The sequence below is a fragment of the Heteronotia binoei genome, chromosome 20 (genome assembly GCF_032191835.1).
Source record: "Heteronotia binoei isolate CCM8104 ecotype False Entrance Well chromosome 20, APGP_CSIRO_Hbin_v1, whole genome shotgun sequence".
In the NCBI taxonomy this organism is placed as follows: Eukaryota; Metazoa; Chordata; class Lepidosauria; order Squamata; family Gekkonidae; genus Heteronotia; species Heteronotia binoei.
In genome coordinates, this window is record NC_083242.1 from 14,469,626 (window position 1) to 14,497,253 (window position 27,628).

A 27,628-nucleotide genomic window follows, 5' to 3' on the forward strand; every position below is an offset into this window, starting at 1 on the left:
TCTCCCGCCGAGCTCCTCAGACCTGCAAAGCTGCAAAGCAGAATGTGACTCGTTAGTTCGTTACTCTCCATTTTCCCTGCTCTCTGTTGTTTTGCTCTGATGCTGCTGGGAACTCAAAAGCAACAAGGCTGGCGATGACAGAGATCTGTGTCTGCTGCCTGAGGCGACGGGACCTCGTTCCGGTCCCCATCACTGATTAAACTCCCAACTCAGCATGACTGCAGAAGACAGCTGTTGTGGGTAGAGAGCAGCCCACCACGCCTAGGTGCCCAGACTGCCATGTGCTAACAACTGAGATTGTCCCATCAACCAGAATGGCTGGAAGTTGGCTAGAAGCGATCGCACACATGAACCTGCCTCATACTGAATCAGACAGTCCGTAAAGTTCAGTATATTCTACTCAGACTTGGCAGCAGCTCTCCAGGGTCCCAGGGAAAGGTGTCTCATGTTACCTACCGCCTGGTCCTTTTACATGAAGATGGAGGGGGCTGAACCTGCAGCCTTCTGCATGCAAAGCAGAGACGCTTCCATTAAGTCACGGCCCCATAAGGGGGACAAGGGCCAGCCCTCTCCCGCTCCTCTACTTTAAATTGCCACCTCCGCTTTAGAGCTGAGTGGGAGAGGAGAAGAGGATGCAAAAGGTCCTTGGCATGTTACCTAGGGTACCACTTTGAGGTCCAGCGAGTCGTAGGCAGAGGCTCGCATCAGCTCAAGCGGCTTCCTCAGAAATGTCCGGAGCTCTTCGTAGTTCGGCCTCTCTTCGTACTCCAAGGCCATCACCCGCAGCAGGTAGCTCTGCACGGCCCCTGGGAAAAGGGCATAGGGGAGGTAAGTCAGAATTAGCCGGCTTCTTCCAGGCGCTTGCTAAGGTTTTCCGAGCTCTGCAAAGCGGCTGACCCAGATGGAAGTTACGTGTGTTTCAGGGTCAGTGAGCTTCATGGTGGGCAGGCAGCAATTGGAAATTCTGGCAGCAAGAAAGGAAAGCTGAAAGAATCCACACCATCCAACCCACACGATGTGCCCACATGATGCCACACAAACTGCTATGCCACTTGGAACTTGCTTGGTTGTTAAGATCTTCTGCTGAGGTGCCTGCTCGGGCTTCGGGACAGGGCCTTCTCCACTGTGGCACCCTGTATGAGGAATCCCTACCCTATCCTGGTTACAATGGGCTGGTATGCAGTTTACTTAGATTTAGATGCCAGCTGTTTGTGATATGGGGTCTTGTTTTGTTTTTTGGGGGGGCATTTTTGTATTTTTATGTGTGCGTGCGTGTGCGCACACCTGGGAGTCATGACAACCTCTGGTAACTGCCCCCTACTGGGGGCCTGGAGGATATTCAGAGAGGTGGCTGAATAGAGCCTTCCCCTGCCCTCCTGACTGCTGGTATTCCAAGGAGGTCTCCCATCCAAGTACTTGCTAGGAAGAACCTGGAAGTCATGGCGACCTCTGGTGACTGACCCCTACTGGGGGCCTGGAGGATATTCAGGGAGGTGGCTGAATAGAACCTGCCCCTGCCCTCCCAGCTGTGGTATATCAAGGAGGTCTCCCTCCCAAGTACTTGCCAGAGTCGACGCTGCTTAGCTTCTGAGATTTGGTAACATTGGGCTTGCCTGAGCTATCCCAGGAACAGTTTTTTGGTTATTTTATATGAATGCTTTAAGTGACTGTGAGGAAGCCACCCGAAGGTGAGAAGACAGGATATCGTTTTTCTTTCTCAAACAATAAAAGCAAAGAAATGAGAATGGCTGAGTCACTGATGTAGGAATGAGTCCAGGGAGATGTGTAGCAGAGGCAGAAGAAATTTCAGTTCTAGTGCCGAATTGCATTACCAGTTTTCTGCACGCCGGGAGATATAATCTCTCCACACTCTTGTTGGGGCCAAGCAAGCTGCTGCCTCCTCTGAGGCTAGAGCTGACTGACGTTCCCTGGGATCCACTGACTCACTGTTCCCTTCCAGCACACAGCATCTCCTGAGAAAAAGCACTGAATGCTCTGGCCCTGCAAGAACTCTGAAGGGCTGCTTGTCTGCTATGCGTCAGGAAGATACAATCAATACTAGACTATAACTGGAGACGATATATGCCAGCGTGGAGGCACCAAGGAGCAGTCTGTGAATACTAATCCATAATCGTTCACGTGCACGTAGCTGAAGAAGAACCGTTCAATGCAACGGCTAAGGAGAACAATTCGTTGGATCGCTCCCCGATTTGATCATGCGGCTCTGGTGAACAGCGCCAGTGTGGCGCAGTGGTTACGAGTACTGACTAGGATCTGAGAGATCCAGGTACAAATCCCCGTTCTGCCATGGAAGCTTGCTGGATGACCTTGGGCCAGTCACACACTCTCAGTCTATCCTACCTCCCAGGGTTGTGGTGAGGATAAAATGAAGGAGAGAAGAAGAAGCTACTTTAGGTCCTTATTGGGGAGAAAGGTGGGGTAGACTTTTAATATCACAACTAAAAATAAATGCATGAAGACATCTGTAACACACACACCCCGCCTACCCCCAGACCTGGATCCCTCCTACAAGATGGTCAGTATGGAATACTGAGGGAACTGTTGAATCTGGATGCAGGAATATGAAGCTTGAATTCCCCCTTCAGACCCAAAAGTCACTGGGCTGCTTTGAAAAGCTGCTGTTTCTCAACTTAACCTACTCGTAAGGATAAAAATAGATACAGTTTGGTGTAGTGGTTAAGTGGAATGGCCTTGGGTCAGCCATAGCTCTCCCAGAGGTTATCCTTGAAAGGGCAGCTTCCTGGAGAGCTCTCTCAGCCCCATCTACCTCACAGGGTGTCTGTTGTGGAGGGAAGGAGATAAAGGAGATTGTAAGCCGCTCTGAGACTCTGATTCAGAGAAACGGGTGGGTTATAAATCTATGGTCTTCTTCTTCCTCCTCTCCAGCATACCCAGCAAGAAGAACTATCAGTGAAGACTGACACACAAAGGTAGCAAACAAACAACGCGTACCTGGAATTGCTCTCCAGCAACAGAGCAGTTTTGGATTCTTGATAATATCAGCTTTATACCTACAAGGCCAGGAAAAAAAAAGAACAGCTAGGTGTGTGGGGCCGGGGGGGGGGGAGCAGGCTGAGATGAGAATTCTCTCCCTTCCTGCTTACTCTCTCTTCCCTCCCCCCCCCCCAAAAAAAGTGACAAAGGTCAGAGAGGCTCAGTTCAACAGGACACTGAGGCCTGCCACATTCACTGGACAAGTGTGGTATTTGCCCCAGTGGCTGCCTTGATGATGTATGCTGAGTAATGGGTGGACACTCATCTCCGGTACTATCCCTCCCTCAAGGCCGAGAGCGCATTGGGTTTTTCTGCTAGCCCAGAGATCTTAACAGACAAGGAACAAGATGGGCCACCCAACCACATCTGAACCAAAAGGAGAGGTCCAGAAAGAGGCAGATCCAGGACAGCGACCCAGGGTACCCACATAACAACAGCCAACGCTGACGGCTATTAGATCCAGGTGGGCAGCTGTGTTGGTCTAGTAGCACCTTTAAGACGAACAAAGTTTTATTCAGATGTAAGCTTTCATATGCATGCACACTTCTTCAGATGAGGGGATAGGGTGCAGAATCATTGGAAGGGACCTCCAGGGTCATCTAGTCCAACCCCCTGCACAATGCAGGAAACTCACAAATCCCTTTCCCTAAATTCACAGGATCTTCATTGCTGTCAGTAGGCCATCTAGCCTCTGTTTAAAAACCTTCAAGGAAGGAGAGCCCACCACATCCTGAGGAACTCTGTTCCACTGAGGAACTGCTCTAACTGTCAGGAAGATCTTCCTAATGTTGAGCCAGAAACTCTTTTGATTTAATTTTAACCCACTGGTTCTGGTCCTACCTTCTGGGGCCACAGAAAACTATTTCACACCATCCTCTATATAACAGCCCTTCAAGTACTTGAAGATGGTGATCATATCACCTCTCAGTCACCTCTTCTCCAGGCTAAACATGCCCAGCTCCTTCAACCTGTCTTCATAGGACTTGGTCTCCAGACCCCTCACCATCTTCATCACCCTCCTCTGGACCTGTTCCAGCTTGCCTATATCCTTCTTAAAATGTGGTGCCCAAAACTGAACACAATACTCCAGGTGAGGTCTTACCAGAGCAGAGTAAAGCAATACCATGTCTTCACGTGATCTGGATACTATACTTCTGTTGATACAGCCCAAAATTACATTGGCCTTTTTAGCCACCACATCACACTCTTGACTCATGTTCAGCATATGGTTCACTAAGACCCCTAAATCCTTTTTGCACATACTACTGCTAAGAGAAGTTTCCCCCATCCTATAACCATGCATTGGATTTTTCCTACCTAAATGCATAACTTTACATTTATCCCTGTTAAAATTCATTTTATTGGTTTTAGCCCAGTTTTCCAGCCTGTCAAGATCATCCTGTTTCTGTCTTCTACGATATTTGTAACCCCTCCCAATTTAGTATAATCTGCAAATTTAATAAGCATTCCTTCTATTCCTTCATCCAAATCATTTATAAAGCTGTTGAACAAAACAGGCCCCAGGACAGATCCTTGAGGCACTCTACTTGTCACTCCTCTCCAAGAGGATGAGGAACCATTCACAAGCACTCTTTGGGTGCGATCTGTCAACCAGTTACAGATCCACCTAACGGTAACGGTATCCACCTAACAGTAACAGGATCCAAAACACAAGGTTAGGATCAAATGGCAAAATAGTGTAATCAGTTAACTTTGTATCAGTTTACACTCTTAACCCACCAGCTATATGTATTTCAGCTCACTGTACCCTACCCCCTCGTTTGAAGAAGTCTGCACGCACATGAAAGCTTACACTCTGAATAAAACTTTGTTGGTCTTAAAGGTGCCACTTGACTCCTGCTTTGTTCTACTGATGACTATTAGAACTCACAGTGGAAAACCCATATGGATACTTGCTTGAATATCCTGGATATATTTTGCGTCTTACTCTGCAGGGCCTGTTTTAGAGAGATTCTAATTGGCTGCCCTTAGCATGCTTTATCAACCTATAACATTACATCAATGTCATCACATTTCCATTAAAATTTATAATCTTGCTTATCTGTTCAAACCGATGAACTTCCTCCTCACCCATTACCTGTAATTCCTAATTCAGTTTCAGACATATAGAGAGGTCACCTGTTCCCCCCGCAACACACACAGCGAATCTACATTCCTTAAGAACATAAGAGAAGCCATGTTGGATCAGGCCAATGGCCCATCCAGACCAACACTGTGTCACACAGTGGCCAAAAACCCCAAGTGCCATCAGGAGGTTCACCAGTGGGGCCAGGACATTAGAAGCCCTCCCATCCCCCCCACAAAGCACCAAGAATACAGAGCATCACTGCCCCTTGTAAGCGTCCCCATAAGGATTCTCAGTTTGATTTCCATACGTATCTGAAGTGACTCACAAAAGCTCACGGTGCCAGCTAGACTTTTGTCTCATCTGACTGCAACAGACTTACATGACTACCCCTTCGCAATTTTCTTTCCCGTATCTACTCAATGTTCCCATCTCTAATTCATTAGAATGAGAAGAGGCCCTTGCTTGAGACAACAAAGAAACAAACCCAATAACCACACCCATGCAAGGCACTTTACCTCTCTTTCTTCTCCATGACCACGCAGGGATTTGTCAGCTCCTCTGACCAGGGAAGGAAGCCACACAGCCACTCCACGAGGCAATAACCCAGGGACTCAAGATCACTCCGACGGGATGGGGCTGACAAGGTAGGGAGAGAACACATGTCCACGTGTGAAACCTTGGAGAGCAGAGCTCCGGAGCTCTGCCCATGGAGGAGAGGCAAGGAGGCATGCAGCCATCCATGGGTCACAGCAACCCTCATGCAGCATAGCCAATGGCTGAGCATGAGCCTTGTCGAGGGGCTTGTTTACCCAGGCTTCCTATTTCTGATCTACTCTAGGAGGTCATAGCCTCAAATTTTGGACAGTTTTGGACCGACTGCTGTGACACAGCTGAAAACATCTCTCTGTGAGTACTCTTTGTTCTATAGATTTCATTTTTTTTTAAAGTAGAGCTGCTGGCTAGTCAACAGATTAATTATATATATTACCAAGAAATGAATATAGGTGCCTTTTTGAGGGATTGAAAAGAGTAACACAGCTGTTGTTCTCAAGCTCTGAGCTCACTCTCTCCCCACCAAAAGGGGAAAAAAAAATTTTCTTCCTGGAGACCAAGCCCTATAAGTAAAGGCTGAGGGACTTGGGAAGAGGTGTTTGAGGGTGGTGGTGGGGGACAACATGGTTTCTCTCTTTAAGTATCTGAAGGGCTGTCACTTAGAGGAGGGTGGGGAGCTGTTCCTGTTGGCAGCAAAGGAGAGGACTCACAAGAATGGGTTTAAATTAGGGGTGGGAAGATACCAGATGGTTATTAGGAAAAACTTTTGTCATAGAGTTGTTCAAGAATGGAATCAGCTACCGAGAGGTGGGGAGCTCCCCTTCCCTGGCAGTCTTTAAGCGGCAGCTGGACAAACACCTGTCAGGGATGCTCAAGGCTGATCCTGCACTGAGCAGAGGGTTGGACTAGATGGCCTGTATGGGCCCCTTCCAACTCTATGATTCTGTTACTCGTTCTCTATTTTAGTGACAGAACAGAATAAACCAACATGCCCTTGGGCTCATCACCCTTCTGATTAAAATTGGTCCACACTGATTAATCAAAAACTTTCATCTATTAATAAGAGCCCCCTATCCCTATCAATAGCACCGTGGTGCAGAGTGCTAAAGTTGCAGTACTGCAGTCCTAAGCTCTGCTCACGACCTGAGTTTGATTCCCTGGTGGAAGCTGGGTTTTCAGGTAGTCGGTTCGAGGCTGACTCAGCCTTCCATCCTTCCGAGGTCGGTAAAATGAGTCCCCAGCTTGCTGGGGGGGAAGTGTAAAAGACTGGGGAAGGCAATGGCAAACCACCCCGTAAAGAGTCTGCCGTGAAAACGTTGTGAAAGCAACGTCACCCCAGAGTCGGAAATGACTGGTGCTTGCACAGGGGACCTTTCCTTTCCTTTCCCCTATCAATGCTCCCTCTAAGCTTTGGAGTCTTGTGAGCCAAAATTCTACTTCTTTTTTTTAGTTAAAACAATTTTATTTGGTAACATATGGTAACAAATTATATTTCTTGCATCATTAATAACTTCTTTTATCTATCCCGTATATTACTTTCTACCCACCCCTCCCCCCGTTACTTGACCCCCGCCGGTGTTATTTACTTAAAGTACTGATGTTTAAAGGTACCTTTAACTAATAAAAACAAAAATTAATATTTTTCTTTTTTCTAAGACTTAATCATTATCAAAAATTGTCCAATGTCCTTTTATTTTCCACTCTTTTTCTACATATCTTCTGAACTTTTTCCACTCCATCTTAAAAACTTCTAAATCATAGTCTCTTAAAATTCTTGTTCATTTGTCCATTTCACTCCATGTCATAACTTTTACAATCCAATCCCATTTTTCTGGTATTTTTCTCTTGCTTCCACAACTGCGCATATAATGTCCTAGCAGCTGAAAGCAAATTATAGTTCTATCTTCTTTTGGAAATTTTTCCATTCGTAATCCCAACAGAAAAGTCTCTGCAACTTTCTTAAATTCATATCCCAAGATCCTTGTTGAATCATCTGCCAATACTTTTTTGCTCTTTCACAAGTCCACCACATATGGTAGAAAGAACCTTCATATTTTTTACATTTCCAACATCTGTCTGGCATCTTATTATTCATATTTGCCAATTTCTTAGGAGTCATATACCATCTATTCAAAATTCTACTTTGTAAGCTGCTGGCATTCAAGTTGTGAGCTGCTGGATAAATTGGTTTGCTCTGGGGCTATTTTTTCCTGAGCTAAGACAAAAAATGTGTGAGCGGGAAGCCAAAAAACTCTGAGTTTGCTCCCGCTAACTCATTTTAAAGGGAACATTGCTCCCTATGCGGTTACTCTGCAAAGAACAGCCCTGTGTTATCTTATCAATAAAAGTTTGTGGCTGTAATAAACAGGGCAGCTGGACACCCAGAGGGAGGACAGGAGCACAGAGGAAAAGATGATCTCTTGGATGGGACCATGAAGGGGAAACTGCCCCAGACGACCCACTAGACTCGTTTCGATTCACATCAGTGGGTGACCTGAGCCCTTTATCCAGAGGGATCAGGCCTTCCTCTAAACTATCTAGAGCAGGGATGTCGAACATGCAGTTCGGGGACCGAATCGGGCCCCCAGAGGGCTCCTATCAGGCCCCCGAGCAATTGGCTGTCATCTGTTTCCTTCTCCCTCTCTCTTGCTTCCTTCTGCATCACAACTTGCTTTGCAAGGCTTGCTCAATTGCACAGGAGCTACAAAGCAAAACCTCTATTTTCTCCATTGGCTCAGGCTCCTCCTTTGGGGAGGGAGGAATAGTTTGCTTTAGCAGGCTCTCTCAATCGCACAGCAGAGCTACTGAGTCAAGCCTCTCTTCCTTCTATTGGCTAACACCCCCCCCCCCAGTCCCCTGGGGAAGAAAGGAAAGAGTCAGAGCTTCCTTTGCCCAGTTCCCTAGATTCCATGGGAGAAATACAAAGAAAGAATCTTTAAAACCAATGAGTGCTAACATTTTAAGCATCTTTTAAGTTTTTTTAAATATATATTTGGGTTTGTCTATGTTCTTTATAAAGTTTATATCTCTGCTACCTAATCTTAAATAGGTACACACATAGCCCGGCATGGCCCAACCCAACATGGCCCGGTCCAACAAAGTCTCATTTATGTAAGATTCAGCACTCATAACAAATGAGTTCGACACCTCTGATCTAGAGGAAGACCTGATCCTCAGAGAGATAACATCATCAAAAGTACAGGGTAAAAAGCCCCAGGCCAGGAGGGGTTTGAGCCAATGACCCATGTACATCGCACACACACCGGTCTGTTCCCAAGCGCTGAAATCTCACCGGCTCCTTTGTGGCTATCCAGGCTGATGAACTCAAGGGCGCCCTCGTGTGGAGTCCTGCTGCCCTCCCGCTGAGGTACATGCTTCCCCCCTGGGCAGTATCGGAAAGCAAAGCAATAGCCAGCCAGGGTGAGCTGGGGAAGGAAGAAAAGGGAAGCGCGGAACAGGTTTGCTGCAGCGGCTCAACAGGAACCAAAAGGGAGAGCTATGGGGGGGAGGGGCGCCTAGCAGGTGAAATTGCCTTTGCTCCAGTCCCCTAGTTTTTAGCAACGGACTTGTGCCCTGAAGTCCCTGTCCCTATCTCTGTGATAGTCTGGAAAGAGCTATGGTCAGAACAGGTTCAACCAGGAAGTATGGAGACCCCTTCCACACAACACAGTGAGAATCTGCAGCTCCTTCCCCTTCCTCACTCAGGTTCTCTGCTGTGACCAGCATCATCCCCAAACCCAACAATAGGCAGCACTCCCTAGTGGAGGGGGAAGAAGACCACCATAGATTTATACCCTGCCCTTCTCTCTGAATCAAAAGTCTCAGAGTGTCTTACAATCTCCTTTATCTTCTTCCCCCACAACAGAAACCCTGTGAGGTAGGTGGGGCTGAGAGAGCTCTCCCACAAGCTGCCCTTTCAAGGACAGTTCTGTGAAAGCTATGGCTGACCCAAGGCCATTCCAGCAGCTGCAAGTGGAGGAGTGGGGAATTAAACCTGGTTCTCCCAGGTAAGAGTCCACGCACTTCACCACTTAACCACTACACCAGATTGGCTCCCTCCCACCTCAGAAACTATTTGGAGAGTCAAGTACTGAACCAATGGCCAGGCTTAAGTCTTTAGCACCTAAACTTGGGGTTAACTTGACTTTGGGGTACTATTTTCCCTTGACTAAGGGAAGCTTTAGGGTCTCTGACTCTACAAGGAAAGCTCTCCAAGCAACAAACTTTTCCAGAATGCTTCTTACCTCAGATAGATCCAATGGATTCACGTATATGTTCTCCGCGGTGATGTCCCCGTGGGAGTACTCGTTCTCATGAAGGAACTCCAGCACGTCCAGCTAAAGACAAAGGGGGGGGGGGGGGAAATGGCAACGCTGCAACGTCTACCCTTTCCTAGCCTTGCTCTAAGTGACGGAATCCTGACCCGCTAATTCACTCCTGTGGCTGCAGTAGCAGGGCAATTTCCCACAATTCTCTGCTCCAGAAACAGGCCTGTAACAGCAGACATCTCCGTTTTACAGCTGGGCCGAATTCAGCAACAGGCCTTTTCGAGATGCCCTCCCCTCCTTTTTCTGGCATCCCATACCAGCCTGACTGCAATCTGGAAGGTGGCTTTCTCCGTCATCTGGCCAGGGACATCATCCAGGACCGACTGGAGGGACCGACCCAAATCAGAGAAGACCAGGAACCTGCAGGTCAGAGTGGAGTGTTGCAGATGGGCCACGCTTTTGCCAAGAAGTCTCCAAAGCATCCCCCATCTCACCCAACTCAGCAGAATTTCAAGCCCTACGCATCAGTGAAGTCTTCTTCAGGTCCCCTTATATTTACTCTCTCGAATCCTGCTTCTCCCCAGTGGGGAGTAAAAATCAGCATATAGGGTTGTTGAGAGCCAGTTTAGTGTGGTGGTTAAATGTGTGGACTCTTAGCTGGGAGAACCGGGTTTGATTCCCCACTCCTCCACTTACACCTGCTGGAATGGCCTTGGGTCAGCCAGAGCTCTCACAGAGCTATCCTTGAAAGGGCAGCTTCTGGGAGAGCCCTCTCAGCCCCACCCACCTCACAGCGTGTCTGTTGTGGGGGGAGAAGATATGGGAGATTGTAAGCTGCTCTGAGTCTCTGATTCAGAGAGAAGGGTGGGGTATAAATCTGCAATTCTTCTTCTCTCTCAGCCCCACCTACCTCACAGGGTGTCTGTTGTGGGGAAGAAGATAAATGAGATTGTAAGCCGCTCTGAGACTCTGATTCAAAGAGAAGGGCAGGGTATAAATCTGCAGTCTTCTTTTTTCCTTCCTCCATTCTGTCCTACAACAGCAGCTCTGTGAGGTGGCTTAGGCTGAGAGGAGGGCAACAGTGGGAGGGCTTCTAGTGTCCTGGCCCCACTGTGGGGCCTACTGATTGTACCTGGTTTTTCTGGCCACTGTGTGACAGAGTGTTGGACTGGATGGGCCATTGGCCTGATCCAACATGGCTTCTCTTACTTTCTTATGTTGTTAGAACGACAGGCCCAAAGTCACCCAGCCATCTTCATGTCAGAGGGAGGAGTCTAATCTGTGTCTCTCAGATTCTTGTGAGGCACCTCTCCAACCACTACGCCACCCTGGATCTTAGAGCTGAAAACAGACATGTAATGACCAAATATGGGAATAACAGATTCAGTTGACCCTGCTGCAGCCACAGCCTTTCAGAGTTCTATGTCCTCCCTCCAAGAGCTGAATGTACAAAATTCAGTATTACCAGAAAACAAAGATGGTGGGGGAAAAGGTCACCCATTAGCAAGAGAAAGCGTAATTAGAGGTTCAAAAAGCTGTGGGAGCAATTCAGATCCAATAAAACAAAGGTTATTTTGCCTTCTGGCAAAAAAAAAAAAAGACAGAAAGATGAAAACGGTGGCAAATTAGATAATAAGAAAAGTTAGATCAATATAAACCAAACAATGAGGCTATAGTCCAGGGGTGGCCAAACTTGGTTAACGTAAGAGCCACAAAGAATAAATGTCAGATGTTTGAGGGAGGCAGGGAGGGAGGCAGGGAAGGAAGGAAGGAAGGAAGGAAGGAAGGAAGGAAGGAAGGAAGGAAGGAAGGAAGGAAGGAAGGAAGGAAGGAAGGAAGGAAGGAAGGAAGGAAGGAAGGAAGGAAGGAAGGAAGGAAGGAAGGAAGGAAGGAAGGAAGGAAGGAAGGAAGGAAGGAAGGAAGGAAGGAAGGAAGGAAGGGAGGGAGGAAGGGAGGGAGGAAGGGAGGGAGGGAGGGAGGGAGGGAGGGAGGGAGGGAGGGAGGAAGGGAGGAAGGGAGGGAGGGAGGAAGGGAGGGAGGGAAATAGATCGGGAAGGGAAGAGAGGTCGAAGGAAAGCAACTTTAACTTTAAATGCATTCTCCAAGTCATGAGCTGGCTTGGCTTCTGGAAGTGATTTAAAGCCAGCCAATGGGTAGGTGGGGGCTTCAAGAATCACACAATATGTGTGAAAAAGCCGCATGTGGCTCCAGAGCTGCAGTTTGGCCAACCCTGCTATATCCCTTCTGAAGAAATGCAAGTGAGGAGAGCAAAAGGCAAGTAAAGGCAAAAAGAAAAGAATAGAAGGAACCTAAAGGACAAGTGAAGGAAATTTAAGACTGGTGGTAGAGAGGGAATGCCTTAGAACAGGGGTGGTCAACGGTAGCTCTCCAGATGTTTTTTGCCTACAACTCCCATCAGCACCAGCCATTGGTCATGCTGGCTGGGGCTGATGGGAGTTGTAGGCAAAAAAACATCTGGAGAGCTACCGTTGGCCACCCCTGCCTTAGAACAAAGAGCAGGATACAGGCAATAATGGGAGAGGTGATACATGGAAACTCCTTAGACCAGATTCTCTCACCTGTAGTTACTACCATGGAGGCCAAAGCCAACGCAATTGGGGATTCCAAGCAATGGAACGGAATGCTGTTTCTTCCACTTTTCTACTGCAGGGAGACAGAAGGCGACCAATGGGGGTTACCCAAGCAGATCTCATTCATGATAGCTTGTCTGCATAGGCAAGTGTAAATTACTCAGAGACCCATCCCCCATTTTTACCTATCAGACATAACATTAACAGAGCTTTAAGAATCCAGCTTGTTGGTAAAACCAAATCAAGGGGGGAAAGGCTGTTGAGAAAGAAGAGGCAGTAAGACAAGCTCCACTGTCCCTCACCCAGTCTGGTAGCGCTACAGTTTAACTATGACCTGCTCATGTTGCACTATTTATGCTTAGCGCCCAACCAAGTATAGAGAATCACATCCAAAGTGGGCATTCATGGTAATATGCTTGGGACCCCACGCCATCACCACGTAGCCTTGCCTTGTCTTTTGGGCTGTGTGTTTATGGAACAGACCTCCCTCACAGATAGCAGCAAATGACTCACACATGTAGGAAAACTTTTATAATTGCTGGATAGCGCTCAATGCAACACAGGAATGAGTCCCATTAGAGTTCACTGCCAGGGAACAACAGAATACATCTTGGAAAGGCTGAGCATCTACAACTCTCTTCCTTCCACCCTTGGAATATGTAAACTGGGCAAAAATGCTACCAGGCCAAAGGCAAAGAGACACAGCTCTGTCACCCGTAAATTGCTCAACGTCTTACCCGTGGCTTTCTTTGCTGCTCGCTGCAAAAAGTTCTGCTCATTGAAGAGCCGTCCATCTTTGGTATCCTGAGAAAGAGAGGGGGATGGACGTAGAAGCTGGCATTAATATGTCTTCCAACAGTCCCATGCCCTCCAATTTCTCCCAGATGACCATTAAGAAAGGCAAGCCCGATCTCATCAGATTTCAGAAGCTAAGCAGGGGCAACTCTGGCAAGTATTTGGATGGGAGACTTCCTTGGAATACCAGGAGGCAGAAAGGCAGGGGCAGACTTTATTCAGCCACCTCCCTGAATATCCTCCAGGACCCCAGTAGGGGTCAGTCATTAGAGGTCAGCACAACTTCCAGGTACACACACACAAATAATAAAAGTCACCATGATTTCCAGGTGTGTACACTCACAAACAAATAATTGTAAAAAGAAAGTGACTGTTCCTTATATAGCTTCTTTAGAACTCAAAAGGAACTTGCTGATGCATCCCAACAAACAGGGGAAATCAAAAACAGCACAGTGGATAAAGTGAAATAGGTGCACTCAGGTCTTTTTTTGTAGCAGGAACTCTTTTGCATATTAGGCCACACAGCCCTGATATAGCCAATCCTCCAAGAGCTTACAGTAGGCCCTGCAAGAAGAGCCCTGTAAGCTCTTGGAGGATTGGTTACATCAGCGGTGTGTGGCCTAATATGCAAAGGAGTTTCAGCTATAAAAAAAAGCCCTGGGTGCACTAATACTGGAACTCTGGTCTTCTGCAGAGAAGACCTTTTCAATGAAACTATGGATGCCTTCCCAGTGGCCATAACTAACATACAGTGAGGTCAGTATCCTAATTGCCTTCATGAGGGTCATGCAGTGTGAGGAAAAAGCCCCCTACTTCTCATACATATGGACATCGTGATCACCAGTATGGTTGCCAGGGTGCCTGGAGTTTTAACTCTCACACATCTGCTCTAAGAAGTGGACTTTGCTTACAGTTTCTAAGGCTTAGGTGGATACTATAAGCCACAGCTTTGCAGCAGCATTCTACAAATGAGCTGCCAGCTACTCCTTATGTGCCCAGTCTTGGCCACTGCAGTGGCAGAAGCCACACCACCATGAACTGTACAGGCAAGCAGTTTCTAGCCTGTTTTCCATGAACCAAGGGCTAACACCACTCGTAGCCATCTTCCTGCCAGACTGGACTTCATTCCTTCATAGTGGAAGGCTCACGCACACACCCTGTGTCACCCTTGGCTCGCAAGCAACCCATCTGCCCCATGAATGGATTAATAGCTCAACTAATGTTCCTGATTGCCGGGCAATACCCTAAACAATAACTCCTGCCCAGAAGATGATGAGAAAAGAGGAAGAATGTCTCCTCCATCAACCAAGTCTTTTGTCTTACCCGGGTGATACCTAGGTCAATATTTGATTCCCTATTGTCACCTTCCCAGATAAGCCCACTTAATCCCAAGTACCTAGCCATTTCCATACTGACACCCTTGGAGCCGCCCCAGGCCTTGTCGCAACCTGGAAATTTCCAGGTTCACAGGACTAAGGTGAAGTTAATTGGTTAAAGCTGACACCCAATTGGATGTCACCAAAGGACTCACCATTGGCTCTGCTAATGTCCAGCCTTCATGGTCATCACAGAGCCGCCCATCTCTCCTCCCCGTCACCTCCCATCCCCTAAGGGGCCTAAGGGAGTCTATTTAACCTCTGACCCAACTCCACTCATGTGTGCTTCTATCAGCAACCCATATTCCGCTGCATAGATCCATCCCCAATTCTGGCCACAGTTTTGGGTCCATTTCCCCTGTCCTCTGATGTCGCCATTGGAACCTTCCTCGAAGACTACGATGGTAAATATTACCCTGTCTGTTTACCCTTATATGTTCCCCTATCAATCTATCTGTGTTTCTTAGGCCTGTGTGAATGTGTGATTGTTTTGTATTTTTATCTTGTGTGGAAGAACTATTATTCTAAATAAATTACAATTGGTTTTTATTAAATTAGAGTCCTTTTATTAAGCAATTACCCTCTGGATGGTTGAGCCTGGTATAAATTGGTAAAAAGATTCCTAGTGAGCCAGGTGCCCACCTAACTAATTCCCCAACCTCGTTTTGAGGGCATTTCGGCTTACAGCAGTTGGGCCCTCTCTGTTTTTGTACTTAATTTAAAAAAGAGCTTCTAGTCTACATAGTTGTGATTGGATTACAAAAACATGCAGATGTGGTATTCCAGAACCAAAGAGGGACTGGGTGGGGAGGTTCCTCAGTTGGTCACAGCGGAAGACAATCTGTCGCATACAGTTCCCGTTCACTCTTAAATACTTAATTCCTAGCACCATGCCTCTGTCACCACTAAGTCACCACTCTGGTCGCACCTTTCCCTGTACTTTGCCCTTTACCACACCCAAAAACCCCTGACAATCTATAGTGTCTTACAGCAAGGTAATTAAACAAATTGGCAGGCATGAAACAGTCTGTTTAGGATTCACACTGTGTCTCAGAGAGCACTGGGACTGCTTCTTCCCTTGGCCTTACTTAGCCTGTCCTGCTTGTCAGTCTGCGTGATCTCACCCTGACGACAGTCCTCCCTCAAGACAACGATTCTCACTACCACCCTCTGGGGAAAGAGAAATCCTGAGTCCTTGTGTCTTGTGTTCTGCCAAGCCCTAGGTCCTGTTCTGGCCCACGTTCTTGGAAGCAGTGTCAAAACCTTAATTCCGTACTTCTTTCCACATTAACGTTAAGCCAGTGGAGTGTCTCCCAAGCAGGTGATGGGTTCATAGGCTGCCAGATCTAGGATGGGTGAAGGGGTGGGATCTTTGCCTCTCTTGCAGAACAGGGGTTTTGTTTTCAGCTCCTCCCTCTAAGCTGAGTCAGTGTGAGCTGGCTCATGCATTTTTGTCTTAGCTCAGGAAACACAGTCTCAGCTAATCGATGCAGTAGCTCACAACTTTAATGGCAGTAGCTCATGGAGCAGAATTTCTGCTCACAAGACTCCACAGCTTAGAGGGAGCATTGGATGTGACTGGTGAAGCAGACTGCAAGGGGACAGAAGCACAGAAAAGCGACAGGAGGAACATCTTCAAAAGACCAGCTTAAAGGCTCTTGCATCAGGACGATGGTGGTGGTGGATGAGATTGCATAAATGCAGTTCAACCATCATGCAAGACTGATTTTCCTCCCTGCTTGGTTATCTGAAGGTAGCCCGGTCAGCCCCTGCATTTCTGAGGAACGCCCAGGAAAGAAAAACAACATAAACCAACCCTCCATTTTTGCTAAAAGACTGATGAAAACTGATTACATTCTCAGAATATTCTCCAAATTCACGCAATTTGAATATGGATTTTGGGGGCTGTCAGAGGCTGAAGCTCAGATGAGCAGTATAGAGGGCTTCTTTCACTTATGGCAACTTTTGAGCACAAAAAAAAAAGCAGTACATGGAACGTTCTACATGATACTCAGCTCCCAGAACTGAACTCACAAGTTTGAGGGAGAACCTCTGCTTCTGACGGCAGGCTCCAGATGCTGACTCCGCTGTGGGAGGATGAAGCGAACGAAGGTTATGAATCAGTAATGCAGGAGAGAGTAAGCCGTCCTGAGGGCTTGGCCAGACAAGAATACATTGTGGCCCAGGGCTTCTAGAGTTCCCCATCCCTTACCTGGGCAGGCCGCAATGTCAAGCCTCCTCACAGCTTGTTTTAGAATGGCCGGGCTTCTGTTTGTGTTTTTTAACCACATAAACAAGACTCTGTTTGCAGACCCTAGCTGCCACAATGCGCTCCAGGTACAATGAGTCATCATCAGAGGCCAGAGCAGAGGTGATCGTAAAAGTTTCCGCAAAACATGTACAGAGGAAAGCCATGTGCAGCCATAAGCTAAAGACACAGATACTGACAGCACACAAGGCTGTCTCTGAGTGAGAAGGTAAACCTTTTCCTGATGGACCCAGGGAATCTGCTCTGTTCTCGACAGAATTAGGGTATGTGTCTACCCAATGGAGCCAGGCCTAGTCCTCAGCACATTAGAAGTGCACGATAAAAGACCGTGAAGCACTGTGAATTCTCCTCAAGCGCTGCAACATGCAAGGCATTATTAATACATCCGCTGTGAAAAGATGGGCAGAAAGTTCCTTTTCCTTTCCTATTGTGCAAACAACAGTCCCAAAAATGTCAAAATGGGGGAAACTTTTATCAGTTTGTCCTGAATCATGCCCCTGTATAAATGGATGGTGCGACCTCATTTGGAGTACTGTGTACAATTCTGGTCACTGCACCTCAAAAAGGATATTATAACATTGGGAAAAATACAGAAAAGGGCAACTAGAATGGTTAAAGGGTTGGAACACTTTCCCTATGAAGAAAGGTTAAAGTGCTTGGGGCTCTTTAGCTGGGAGAAACAGTCGACTGAGGGGGTGACATGATAGAGGTTTACAAGAATATGCATCAGATAGAGAAGGTAGAAAAAGAAGTATCTTTCTCACAATACAAGAACTCGTGGGCATTCAATGAAATTGCTGAGCAGTCAGGTTAGAACAGATAAAAGGAAGTACTTCTTCACCCAAAGGGTGATTAACATATGGAATTCACTGTCCCAGGAGGTGGTGGCAGTTGCAAGCATAGACAGCTTCAAGAGGGGATAGGATAAACATATGGAGCAGAGGTCCATCAGTGGCTATTAGCCACAGCATATTGTTGGAGCTGTCTGGGGTAGTGATGCTGTGTCTTCTTGGTGCTTGGGGGGTGGGACACAGTGGGAAGGCTTCTAGTGTCCTGGCCCCACTGATGGGCCTCCTGATGGTGCCTTTTTTTTGGCCACTGTGTGACACAGAGTGTTGGACTGGATGGGCCATTGGTCTGATCCAACATGGCTACTCTTATGTTCTTATGTTCTGAGCAAGGAGCAGCCTCAAAGGCACCCTCCCTCCCTCCCTCAGCATTCTTTATTCACAAAAATCTCTTTAGGACCACCGTCACCACAGCAATGAGTTCTGGGAAACAGTCAGTGCAGTTCTGGAACAACTGCTGGCCACGCAGGCTGTGTGTTGGGACAAAGTAGGGCATTATTAAGTTTGTCTATGCAGGAATGATATGATTCACCAGCATGCTATGGCAACTGAGCCTCATTTTCAACCTTAGCACAAATGAGAGAATCAGGCCTAGAAGATCCCTCCTCAATACAAAGCAATACGATTGTATTCCATACCTTCATACATCAGCCCAAAGTCAGACTGGCTCAGAAGTTTCACAAGCTTCCACTCCTTATCACTCTGGTCTGTCAGGATCTCCCCCTCAGGGAGAGGAGTCACGGACACAGTCTTGGTCTTCTTGGGAGAGCGGGAACTCGGTTTTGCTTTACCAAAAAATCAAGCACACATATCCGTTTCTTAGATGGGCAGCCCTCTGGGCCCACAAGGGTTCCGAGCAGACCATCCTGGACAAACTACGAATCACACCAATAGTGTCCCTCAGAAACTGCCATGTCCGAAGTGAACTCGAGGCCTCCCTTGAAGATGGTCAAGCACAGTTTCATGGAGTGCTCCGCACGACACTCATGCACAAGCTGCGCTGCCACTGTACAGCTGCTACCCCAGTGCGCCCCTTAAGAAACCCACCCGCTGTCCAGGGAGAATCCCCCTGGTAGTTATGGTCACAGGATGACAGACCCCACCAAAGAAACAAAAATTAATTAAAAGGGGTCCTTCGTGTTGTGGAAACACTGAGGAGCTGCTGCTGCTGCTGTTAAAGTTAAATTCTAAAGTCCAATTCTAAAACGGATTGAATTTTGTGGTGTGTGAGCAAGAAGTATAAGATTGGTTTACTTAAACCATTACATGCTCTTGAAAAATTTTGGGTTGCTGTATGCAGCCCTGAAACGTGCTTAAAATCTAGTCAACAAACGCATCAATGAGCACAAGAGAGGAGTGGTTTTCTTCGGGTAATCGGAGTCTTATTCCCATTTGAAGAAACGGGCAGAGACATCTGTCATTCACAGAGGCAGTCCCTTCAGTCTACACAGACAGAGGAATTTTGTATCCTTATGAATTATTTCTGGTGAATTAGACTATCTTACTCAGGCTCTTTAAGTGACATTGAGCCAAGAAAGATGTGGAGGAATTTATTTTGGGACTGTCTGTGCTTTTGACTGTTTATCCACACACTTTTGGTTGTTTGCCTTTAAAAATGTTCTTTTTCTTTAAGATTGCATTGTAATGCTTTGCTCTAAAAGCTATAAAGTTGAATGTGTAAAGTTGTTAAAAGGTTTGGAAGTTATTTGCCACACAGTCTCTTTACTGCATTTTGCTTCTACTGTGTTTTGCTGTTGTTTTATGCTGTTAAAGTTCAGCAACCTGCACTGTGCCAAACCGTGTGAAACGGTAGCAACCCTAGCCTGGATGTGTGTCTGGCAGGTGACAGGAACTCTGATTCAGAATGCCGACCGCCAACAAACTGTGAGGTCTGGAAGTAACTTTGTTTCAGATTGAATGGAACAGCCTAGGCCTCTCCTCTGTGCTTCTCTATCCTGTGCACCTTTACCCTGCTAAAGGTATATCCAGGTGGGTAGCTGTGTTCTGAAACAACAGAATAGAGTCCAGTAGCACCTTTGAGACCAATGAAGTTTTATTCAAGGTATAAGCTTTTGTGATCCTGTGCGCTTGGCTTGTTGTCCCTGCTTCGTCTCAAAATTAATTAAAAGGGGTCACTGAATACTACCATCCATATAAGACACCTAACAGAGCAATTACAGAGAATTAAGAACTAAAATGAAGCTGGACCACCTATGTAGGAAACTTTATAGCACCATTTTAAAGTTTAAATTATAAATTATATGTGTTTTGATTTTATAATTATAAGGTATTGCTATTGTTGCATTGTGACTGTGAGCCGCCCAAGAGTCCGCATGGAGTGGGCGGCATATAAATTTAAAGTAAAGAAAAATAAAAAATAAATAAAATGTTTATACCACATCATAAGCTAATTTGGGTTTTTTTTAAACCCTGTCTCTATGAATGTTTTGCTCCCATTTCATTGTTATTTGTTGGTCTTAAAGGTGCTACCGGACTCTACCTTTATCCTGCTAAATGTACAAGTGAAAGCTAACTCTGGGAATGGAGGTGGGGAGTGAGAATTGTGTGTGTCTGTGTGTTAATGACCATGATTGTAAGAAAAGGCTGAAAAAAAACAGTATGCACAATCAAGAAAAAAAGAACAGTAGGTGAATACACTGTATACACAAGGAGTGTTATTTTTTAATCCTGATAAAAGCAAAACAAGAACTGCGGCAGGCCAAGTGGTAAAACATTTGTCCTGATGACAACTGACAGCATGCATTCCTTCTTGTTTAAGCAGTGCCAGAGTGTGGTGTCAAGGCCAAAATACTAGGTTTCAATACGGGAAACTCAGCGTCAAATCCCACTCACCCAGCTCACTATTTCTTAACAGAACCCAACTTGTAGGTTTTGTCACAAAGGTTTTTTCCTCACATCCTTTGGAAACATATTTCCAAATGATAACCGTCCCAGCCTGTCGCTGTGAAACACACTCAAGACCAGGGGTGGCCAAACTGTGGCTTGGGAGCCCCAAATGGCTCTTTCACTCATATTGTGTGGCTCTTGAAGCCCACACCACCCTGTCAGCTGGTTTGGAGAAAGCATTTGCCCCTTTAAATCACTTCGCCAAGCCATATTGTGTGGCTTGGAGAATGCATTTGAAGTTGCTTCCTTTACACCCCCCTTCCCCCATCTTCCTTCCTGCCTTGTGGCTCTCAAACATCTGACATTCATTCTATGTGGCTCTTATGTTAAGCAAGTTTGGCCACCCCTGCTCAAGACGGACAACTTTATTCTTGTATACTGCTTGACGAGCGCACACTCTGATGCCATTCAGTTTATGCTGGAAGGAAAATGTGTTAGGCTTTGCCCCAAGACCAAGGGTAAAGCGAAACAGGGACAAGTGTTAAGTGCAAGCTAGGAAGGCTGCTATGCAGAATAATCTGCAGTATCAGGCCTTCACATTACCCACAAACTCTCACCTTTCGTTGTTTCCTTTGGGGACCTGGAAGTCAGCAAGATTTGTCCGGAGCCTTGCTTAACCGAAGCCGAAGCTTTTCCTTTGTCTGGTGAATGTATTTCCACTTTTTTCTTTTCAGGACACTTCACTGCTACAGTAAGCTTCTCCAAAACTTTCTTATTAAGTTCTAAGCAAAATGGAAGCAGACCTGGTCAGAAATGCTTAAAGGGTCAAAACTCCTGTCCTGTCCCTGAATGGTTCCAGCCCTCTCGGAGCCAGTGTGGTATAATGGTTAAGAGTGCTGGACTCGAATTTGGAGAACCAGGTTTGAGTCCTCACTCCTCTGTATGAAGCCTGCTGGGCGACCCTGGGCCAGTCACAATTCTCTCAGAACTCTCTCAGCCCCACCTACCTCACAAGGTATCATTATAAACCACTTTGAGACTCCTTAGGGTAGAGAAACGTGGGATACAAAAAACTATTCTTGTTTCTAAACAGAATTAAACTCTTCTTAGCCTCTTCTAAGACTTCCGTTGACTTAGGAAGGGGATAACTTCATTTCAGAAGACACTGCTAATTCTCCTCAATCCACTCCTCTCTGAACTCCAAGCAGTACAGTAATTCTGTTCCAGTCCTGATTAGCACATCCCCATCCTCACTCCAGAATAACGATTGAGAAGTTTATAGAGGAACATGGTCTCTGCCCATCTTGGGCTTCATCTCTAGGAGACAGCGACCCCTGCTGGACTTTGAACCCACTATGCTCTTTTACATTGTTTAGAAGCTTTGTTTTGGAAGGAGAGAGACATGAACATCTTAGTCAACATCAGGGCCTTTTTTGTAGCAGGAACTCTTTTGCACATTAGGCCACACACCCCTAATGTAGCCAATCCTTCAAGAGTTTACAGGGCTCTTAGAACAGGGCCTACCGTAAGCTCCAGGAGGATTGGCTACACCAAGGGTATATGGTCTAATATGCAAAGGAGTTCCTGCTACAAAAAAAGCCCTGGTCAACATACATAATGCAATTGCCCAGGAAAATTTATAGTTACCCAGGGAAAGCAGGAAGGATGTCAAATTTCTGGACATTTTGGGGAAAAAATAGTTCCTTTCCCCCGGGGGGGGGGGGTACATTTTGGGATAAAATGATAGATATGCAAGTTATTTTCTTATCAAACCCATACATATGTTACCATTTTAATGACATAACATTTATCATAACTAAGTTAACATATACAATTTTAATATTTGTGCCCTGTGCTTCCATAGTTATGTCCTTCAACTGACTTCGGTAAGCTTGGAAGGCTGAATCTTTACTTAGGGTGACATTGCTTTGTCCAACAGGGATAAAATAAATACTGAAAGCAGAAAACACATTTTTTTTTGTATTAAATTAAAAAAGAGTACTGTTTGTAAGGAACAGTCTCAAACAATTGTAGTAGGACTAGCAGCAAATCTGGATATTGAATTCACTTTTATAACACTGAAAACACTGTAGTCAATTATTAATGTTGGTTTTATTAGTTAATATTAGTGCATTATTAATATTATATATTATAGCAAAGTAACTGGAACAAAATTAGCCACATTTAAACATGCTCTCGAAAAACTCTACAGTATATACAGGAATTATCATTGGCTAATATTGTAGATTTCACACTGCACGTTTTGAGTGAGGAAAAACTTGATGTAAAGTGCTCTGCACTTAATCCAATTTTTTTCTTGATTTTTTTTCAGTGTTCTCAAATATTTCCAATTGTTTTTACTGGGGAAAATGAAAGAAATAGTCCTTGGAAGAAAGCAAACAAATCAACCCTTATTTTTTTTCCTTTTTCCCAGCCCTTTGAATAATCTCTCTCGTACACATTCCTTCAGCTAGGAGGAAGCAGTAGGAAATGGGTCACCCGTTAGCAATGGCCAAACCACAAAGAAAGCCCTTCCACATACAAACTACAGAAGCTGCCACTGGGGAAATATTTATGCTGCCAATTAAAACAGAATTCCTATTAAAGTTTCATCCTCATAGCCACCCTGTAACTTTAACAGAATAATTATTTCCAGTTGTGGGGGTGGGAGAGCTATGGTAGGTGGCCTAGATCAGAGGTTCCCAATCAATGGCATGCATACCACAAGCTGTTTCATAATATTTACTAAGCTATTACTTGTCCTCAGTCCCCTATGAATGATAGCTATAAGAACAGGATGTCTGCAAACATACAAATGTTCTTATGGACATCCAGAGGGCTTTTTGATTCTATCTTGGTGGGACCCAGGTTCTTTGATAGAGTGACTTGTGGGATGTAAGATACAAAAGTCTTAGAAACACTGACCTAAATTAATCCCGAGGGCTAAGATTTGATTCAATTAGGGTTGCTAACCTCCAGGTGGTGTATAAGGTGCCAGCCTCCTATACAATGGAACTCTATTGATTATGTATTTATGAATTATGTGCTTTTGTAATATGATATTATAAATTTTTCATTGTTTTGCACAAGGTTTAGTAAATATGTCACTATAACCTTCGAGTTGTTTCTTATACATTTTCCTAGTGACTTCTCTCTTTGAATTTGTAATCTCCAGGTGGTGGCTGGAGATCTCCCAGAATTCCATCTGATCCCCAGGCTACAGAAATCAGTTCCCTTGGATAATATGACAGCTTTGGAGGGTATACTCTATGGCATTATACCAGGCTGAAGCCCTTCGCTTCCTCAAACCCCAACATTCCCAGGCTCTGCTTCCCAAATCTCCAGGTATTCCCTAGAGTCGGCAACTCTAGTGCCGGCTTCACATCTGTGTACCGTCAAGTCTTCCAAGTCACTTGATATTAAAACACAGCAGGTTTCTGTAGTTTGCATCCTAACCTGGATGGCCCAGACTAGCCTGGTCTTCAAAGATCTCAAAAACTAAGTAGGGTTAGTCTCAGGCCTCGGATTCAGTGGGAGCTCCTGAACCTTTCTGAGAGTTCCACCTCCTCCTTCCCACATTGTCCATTGAATAGTAGGTGCAGCTGCATAACAATCCCTGGATAAGCTCCACCACCTATTTTCCTACAAAATGACCCCTGAATACTCAGATAGGAGATCTTAAAGAAAGTTGGCTGTTCCTTAAGAGCATTTTTTACTACCACCCATAGCTTTTAACCAGCAAGCACCCTGCTAGGCTTTAAGGCAGGTGAAGTTTTCCTGCTTGCAGATATCCCCATTTTGACTTAATATTCTCACCTTGCGCTGAAGGAGCCGGAGTGATCTGCATGGCCTCCTCTTCGTCCTGCACAGGCAGCCGGTTCCCACAGGAAGGGCAAAAGACAAAGGTTTCTTCTACTTTCTTTCCACACTGGGGGCAAAAACTGGCAATCCTGGAAAAGGAAGAAAACAGCAGAAAGGAAAAAAACATGGAAAGCTGAAGGGAAATTTCCTTTTATAATGCATTTCTATCTTTGAAAGAATAACATAATGGGGCTGTATGCACCTAGCATTAAAAAAACCCCTCCCAAAGTGAAGTATAACGCTAAATCATTAATTAATTTTACTTTTAAAAAGTAAACGTAGTCTCATGTGCAAGCACCAGTCATTTCCGACTCTGGGATGACGTCGCATCATAATGTTTTCATGGCAGACTTTTTATGGGGTGGTTTGCCATTGCCTTCCCCAGTCATCTATACTTTCCCCCCAGCAAGCTGGGTTCTCATTTTACCGACTTCAGAAGGATGGAAGGCTGAGTCAACCTTGACTCAGAGAGACCTCCCAACATTTCTGAGGTTTCACAGACTGGAGCCCACTTCGCCAAATGCTGTGAGTGGATCCTCATAATACAGCCATTTTATGTTGTAGGTTTGGAGAGGGAGATTCCTCCATACATTTACTCTTTCATACACTACTGGAGCTCACTTCTTCAGTGAACGGATTGTCACTGTCCTGTTATTTTCTGTCCGTCATTTGTGGCAGATATTTAATCCCCTCCCCCAAATTTATCTCAACATACACTTTTCATGAATTGGAGCCCCTTTAGGGGGAGGTATTTGTGAGTTTCCTGCATTGTGCAGTGGGTTAGACTAGATGACCTTGGAGGTCCCTTCCAACTCTATGATTCTTCAAATGCTTGCCATTTAAACTGGAATAAAATTTCACCAGAGTGCTACAAGTCCTGTTTACCACCGCTGCAGACTTAAGATGCAAGATTCTGCCTTCACACAAAAAAATTTAGGTGGGTAGCAGTGCTTCCTCTAAGCTGTGGAATTTTGTGAGCAAAAATTCAACTTTTTGAGCTACTGGCATTAAAGCTGTGAGCGAGCGATTTGGCTGCTGCATAAATCAGCTTGCTCTGGGGCCATCCTTCCTGAGCTAAGACAAAAATGTCTGGAGCTGGAGGCTAAAAGACTGTGAGCAAGCTCACACTAATTCAGCTTAGAGGGAACACTGGTGGGTAGCCATGTTGGTCTGAAGTAACAGAACAAAGTTGGATCCAGTGGCACCTTTAAGACCAACCAGGTTTAATTCTGGATATAAGCTTTCATGTGCATACAAACTTCTTCAGATACACTGTACTTCCACTTCAGTGTATTTGAGGAAGTGTGCATGCACATGGAAGGTCATACCTTGAACCAAACTTTAATGGTGTCACTGGACTCAAAATTTTATTCTTGTTTCAGCAAGACAACCGTGTTGTTCTGAAACACCAGAATGATGTTTGAGTTCAGTGGCACCCTTTAGACCAACAAAGCTTAATTCTGGGTATAAGCTTTTGCGTGCATGCATACTTTCTCAGATAGTTTCAGATGGGTAGCCATGCTGGTCTGAAGCAGGGGTGGCCAAACTTGCTTAACGTAAGAACCACATAGAATAAACATCAGACGTTTGAGAGCCGCAAGACATGAACATCAGATGTTTGAGAGCTCCAAGGAAGTCAGGCAGGCAGGAAGGAAGGCAAATAAAAAGGAGGTGGAAAGAAAGCAACTTTCTTTAAATGCATTCTCCAAGCTGCCAGCTAGCTTGGAACGGAGAAGTGATTTAAAGAGAAAAATGCCTTCTCCAAGCTAGCCAATGGGACAGTAGGAGCTTCAAATGCCACACAATACGTGCTGAGCTGTAGACTACCCTTCGGAAAATAAAAAGGGGAGCCTGCAATCGTAGGCACTCCTATGGGTCTAAACCAGGGGTGGCCAAACTGTGGGAGCCACTCGAGAGCCATATGTGGGTCTTTCACACATATTGTGTGGCTCTCCAAGCCCCCACTACCCCATAGGCCAGCTTGGAGAAGGCATTTCTCTCTTTAAATCACTTCTCCAAGCCAAGTCAGACAGTGGCTTGGAGAATGCATTTAAAGTTGTTTTCTTTCTTCTACCTCTCTCTCCACCATCTATTTGCCTGCCTTCCTGTCTTGCTGCTCTCAAAACATCTGATGTTCATGTCTTGTGGCTCTTATGTTTATTCTATGTGGTTCTTATGTTAAGCAAGTTTGGCCACCCCTGGTCAAAACTGAGGAAAAGGAAAGGTCCCCTGTGCAAGCACTAGTTGTTTCCAACTCTCGGGTGACGTCGCATCACGACGTTTTCACAGCAGACTTTTTTACAGGGTGGTATGCCATTGCCTTCCCCAGTCATCTACACTTCCCCCCCAGCAAGCTGGGTGCTCATTTTACCGACCTCGGAAGGATGGAAGGCTGAGTCAACCTTGGGCCGGCTACCTGAACCCAGCTTCCGCCGGAATCGAACTCAGGTCCTGAGCAGAGAGTTCAGACCACAGCACTGCAGCTTTACCACTCTGCGCCATGGGGCTGCTGGTCTAAACTAAACCCCAGGCCAATTCTGCACCAGACTTTCAATTCTGGTTTAGCCCTGTCTCCAAACTGACATTCTACATTTGAATCGTGGAAGGATAGAAACCAACTCTGTGAGTTTATGATTCTGTGATCTGAGGTAGAAAATCAATTTGGGGACAGGGCTGAACCAGGATCAACGGTCTAGAGCGGAATAAGTCTTCTTCCCGTCTAAACAGGCGGCTCCGCACCCCCCGCCCCCGTCCTCGTTGGCAACCCCCAGCGGGTCCTCGTCCCCATGGGGCTTCCTCCCCTCTGCTCAGGAAGGGCCGCCCCGCAGCCTCTCTTTCCCTCAGGGGAGGCGGCGGCCAAGTCGGCCCGGCCGTGGCCTAGCCGAGGTCGCCGTACCCACCCGCCGCCGGGACTCGCCATCTTCTCGACCCTCAGCGGGGCCGCGCGGCGGCGTCCTCGGGTGCTTCGCTTCATGGTTCCCGCCGGGGCCGGGAGGGCGTCCCGCCGCGCATCCCTTTCCGCAGCCGCTGCCCGTCCGTCCGTCGGCCTTCCTCGCCCGGTCTGCCCCCGCGGGCGAAGAGAAGAAGGCTTTGTCGGGAGGTTTCGCTTTCCCCTCA

General features: G+C 46.2%; 1 protein-coding gene across 1 annotated transcript; it reads right to left on the minus strand.

Annotated features, from left to right (window-relative positions):
• On the minus strand, nt 1-27,628 carry VRK3 (VRK serine/threonine kinase 3). Its single transcript, XM_060260573.1, has 14 exons — nt 27,412-27,628; nt 24,467-24,600; nt 21,268-21,432; nt 18,442-18,588; nt 16,721-16,773; nt 13,253-13,319; nt 12,504-12,588; nt 10,242-10,344; nt 9,901-9,993; nt 8,949-9,081; nt 5,620-5,740; nt 2,974-3,032; nt 658-806; nt 1-22 (listed from the first exon to the last, which is right to left on the minus strand). Exons 1-13 carry the CDS (start codon nt 27,483-27,485, stop codon nt 658-660), a joined length of 1,383 nt encoding a protein of 460 aa, XP_060116556.1. The 5' UTR covers nt 27,486-27,628; the 3' UTR covers nt 1-22.

What these genes read in the sequence shown, in the direction of transcription:
- VRK3 (XM_060260573.1), bottom strand. Translation starts at nt 27,485, where the DNA reads ATGAAGCGAAGCACCCGAGGACGCCGCCGCGCGGCCCCGCTGAGGGTC. An exon ending in CCCAAAGGAAACAACGAAAG is followed by an intron (nt 18,589 to 21,267) that starts GTGAGAGTTTGT and finishes TTTTTGGTAAAG; the next exon opens with CAAAACCGAGTTCCCGCTCT. An exon ending in CTTTGGGCTGATGTATGAAG is followed by an intron (nt 16,774 to 18,441) that starts GTATGGAATACA and finishes ATCCTCCCACAG; the next exon opens with CGGAGTCAGCATCTGGAGCC.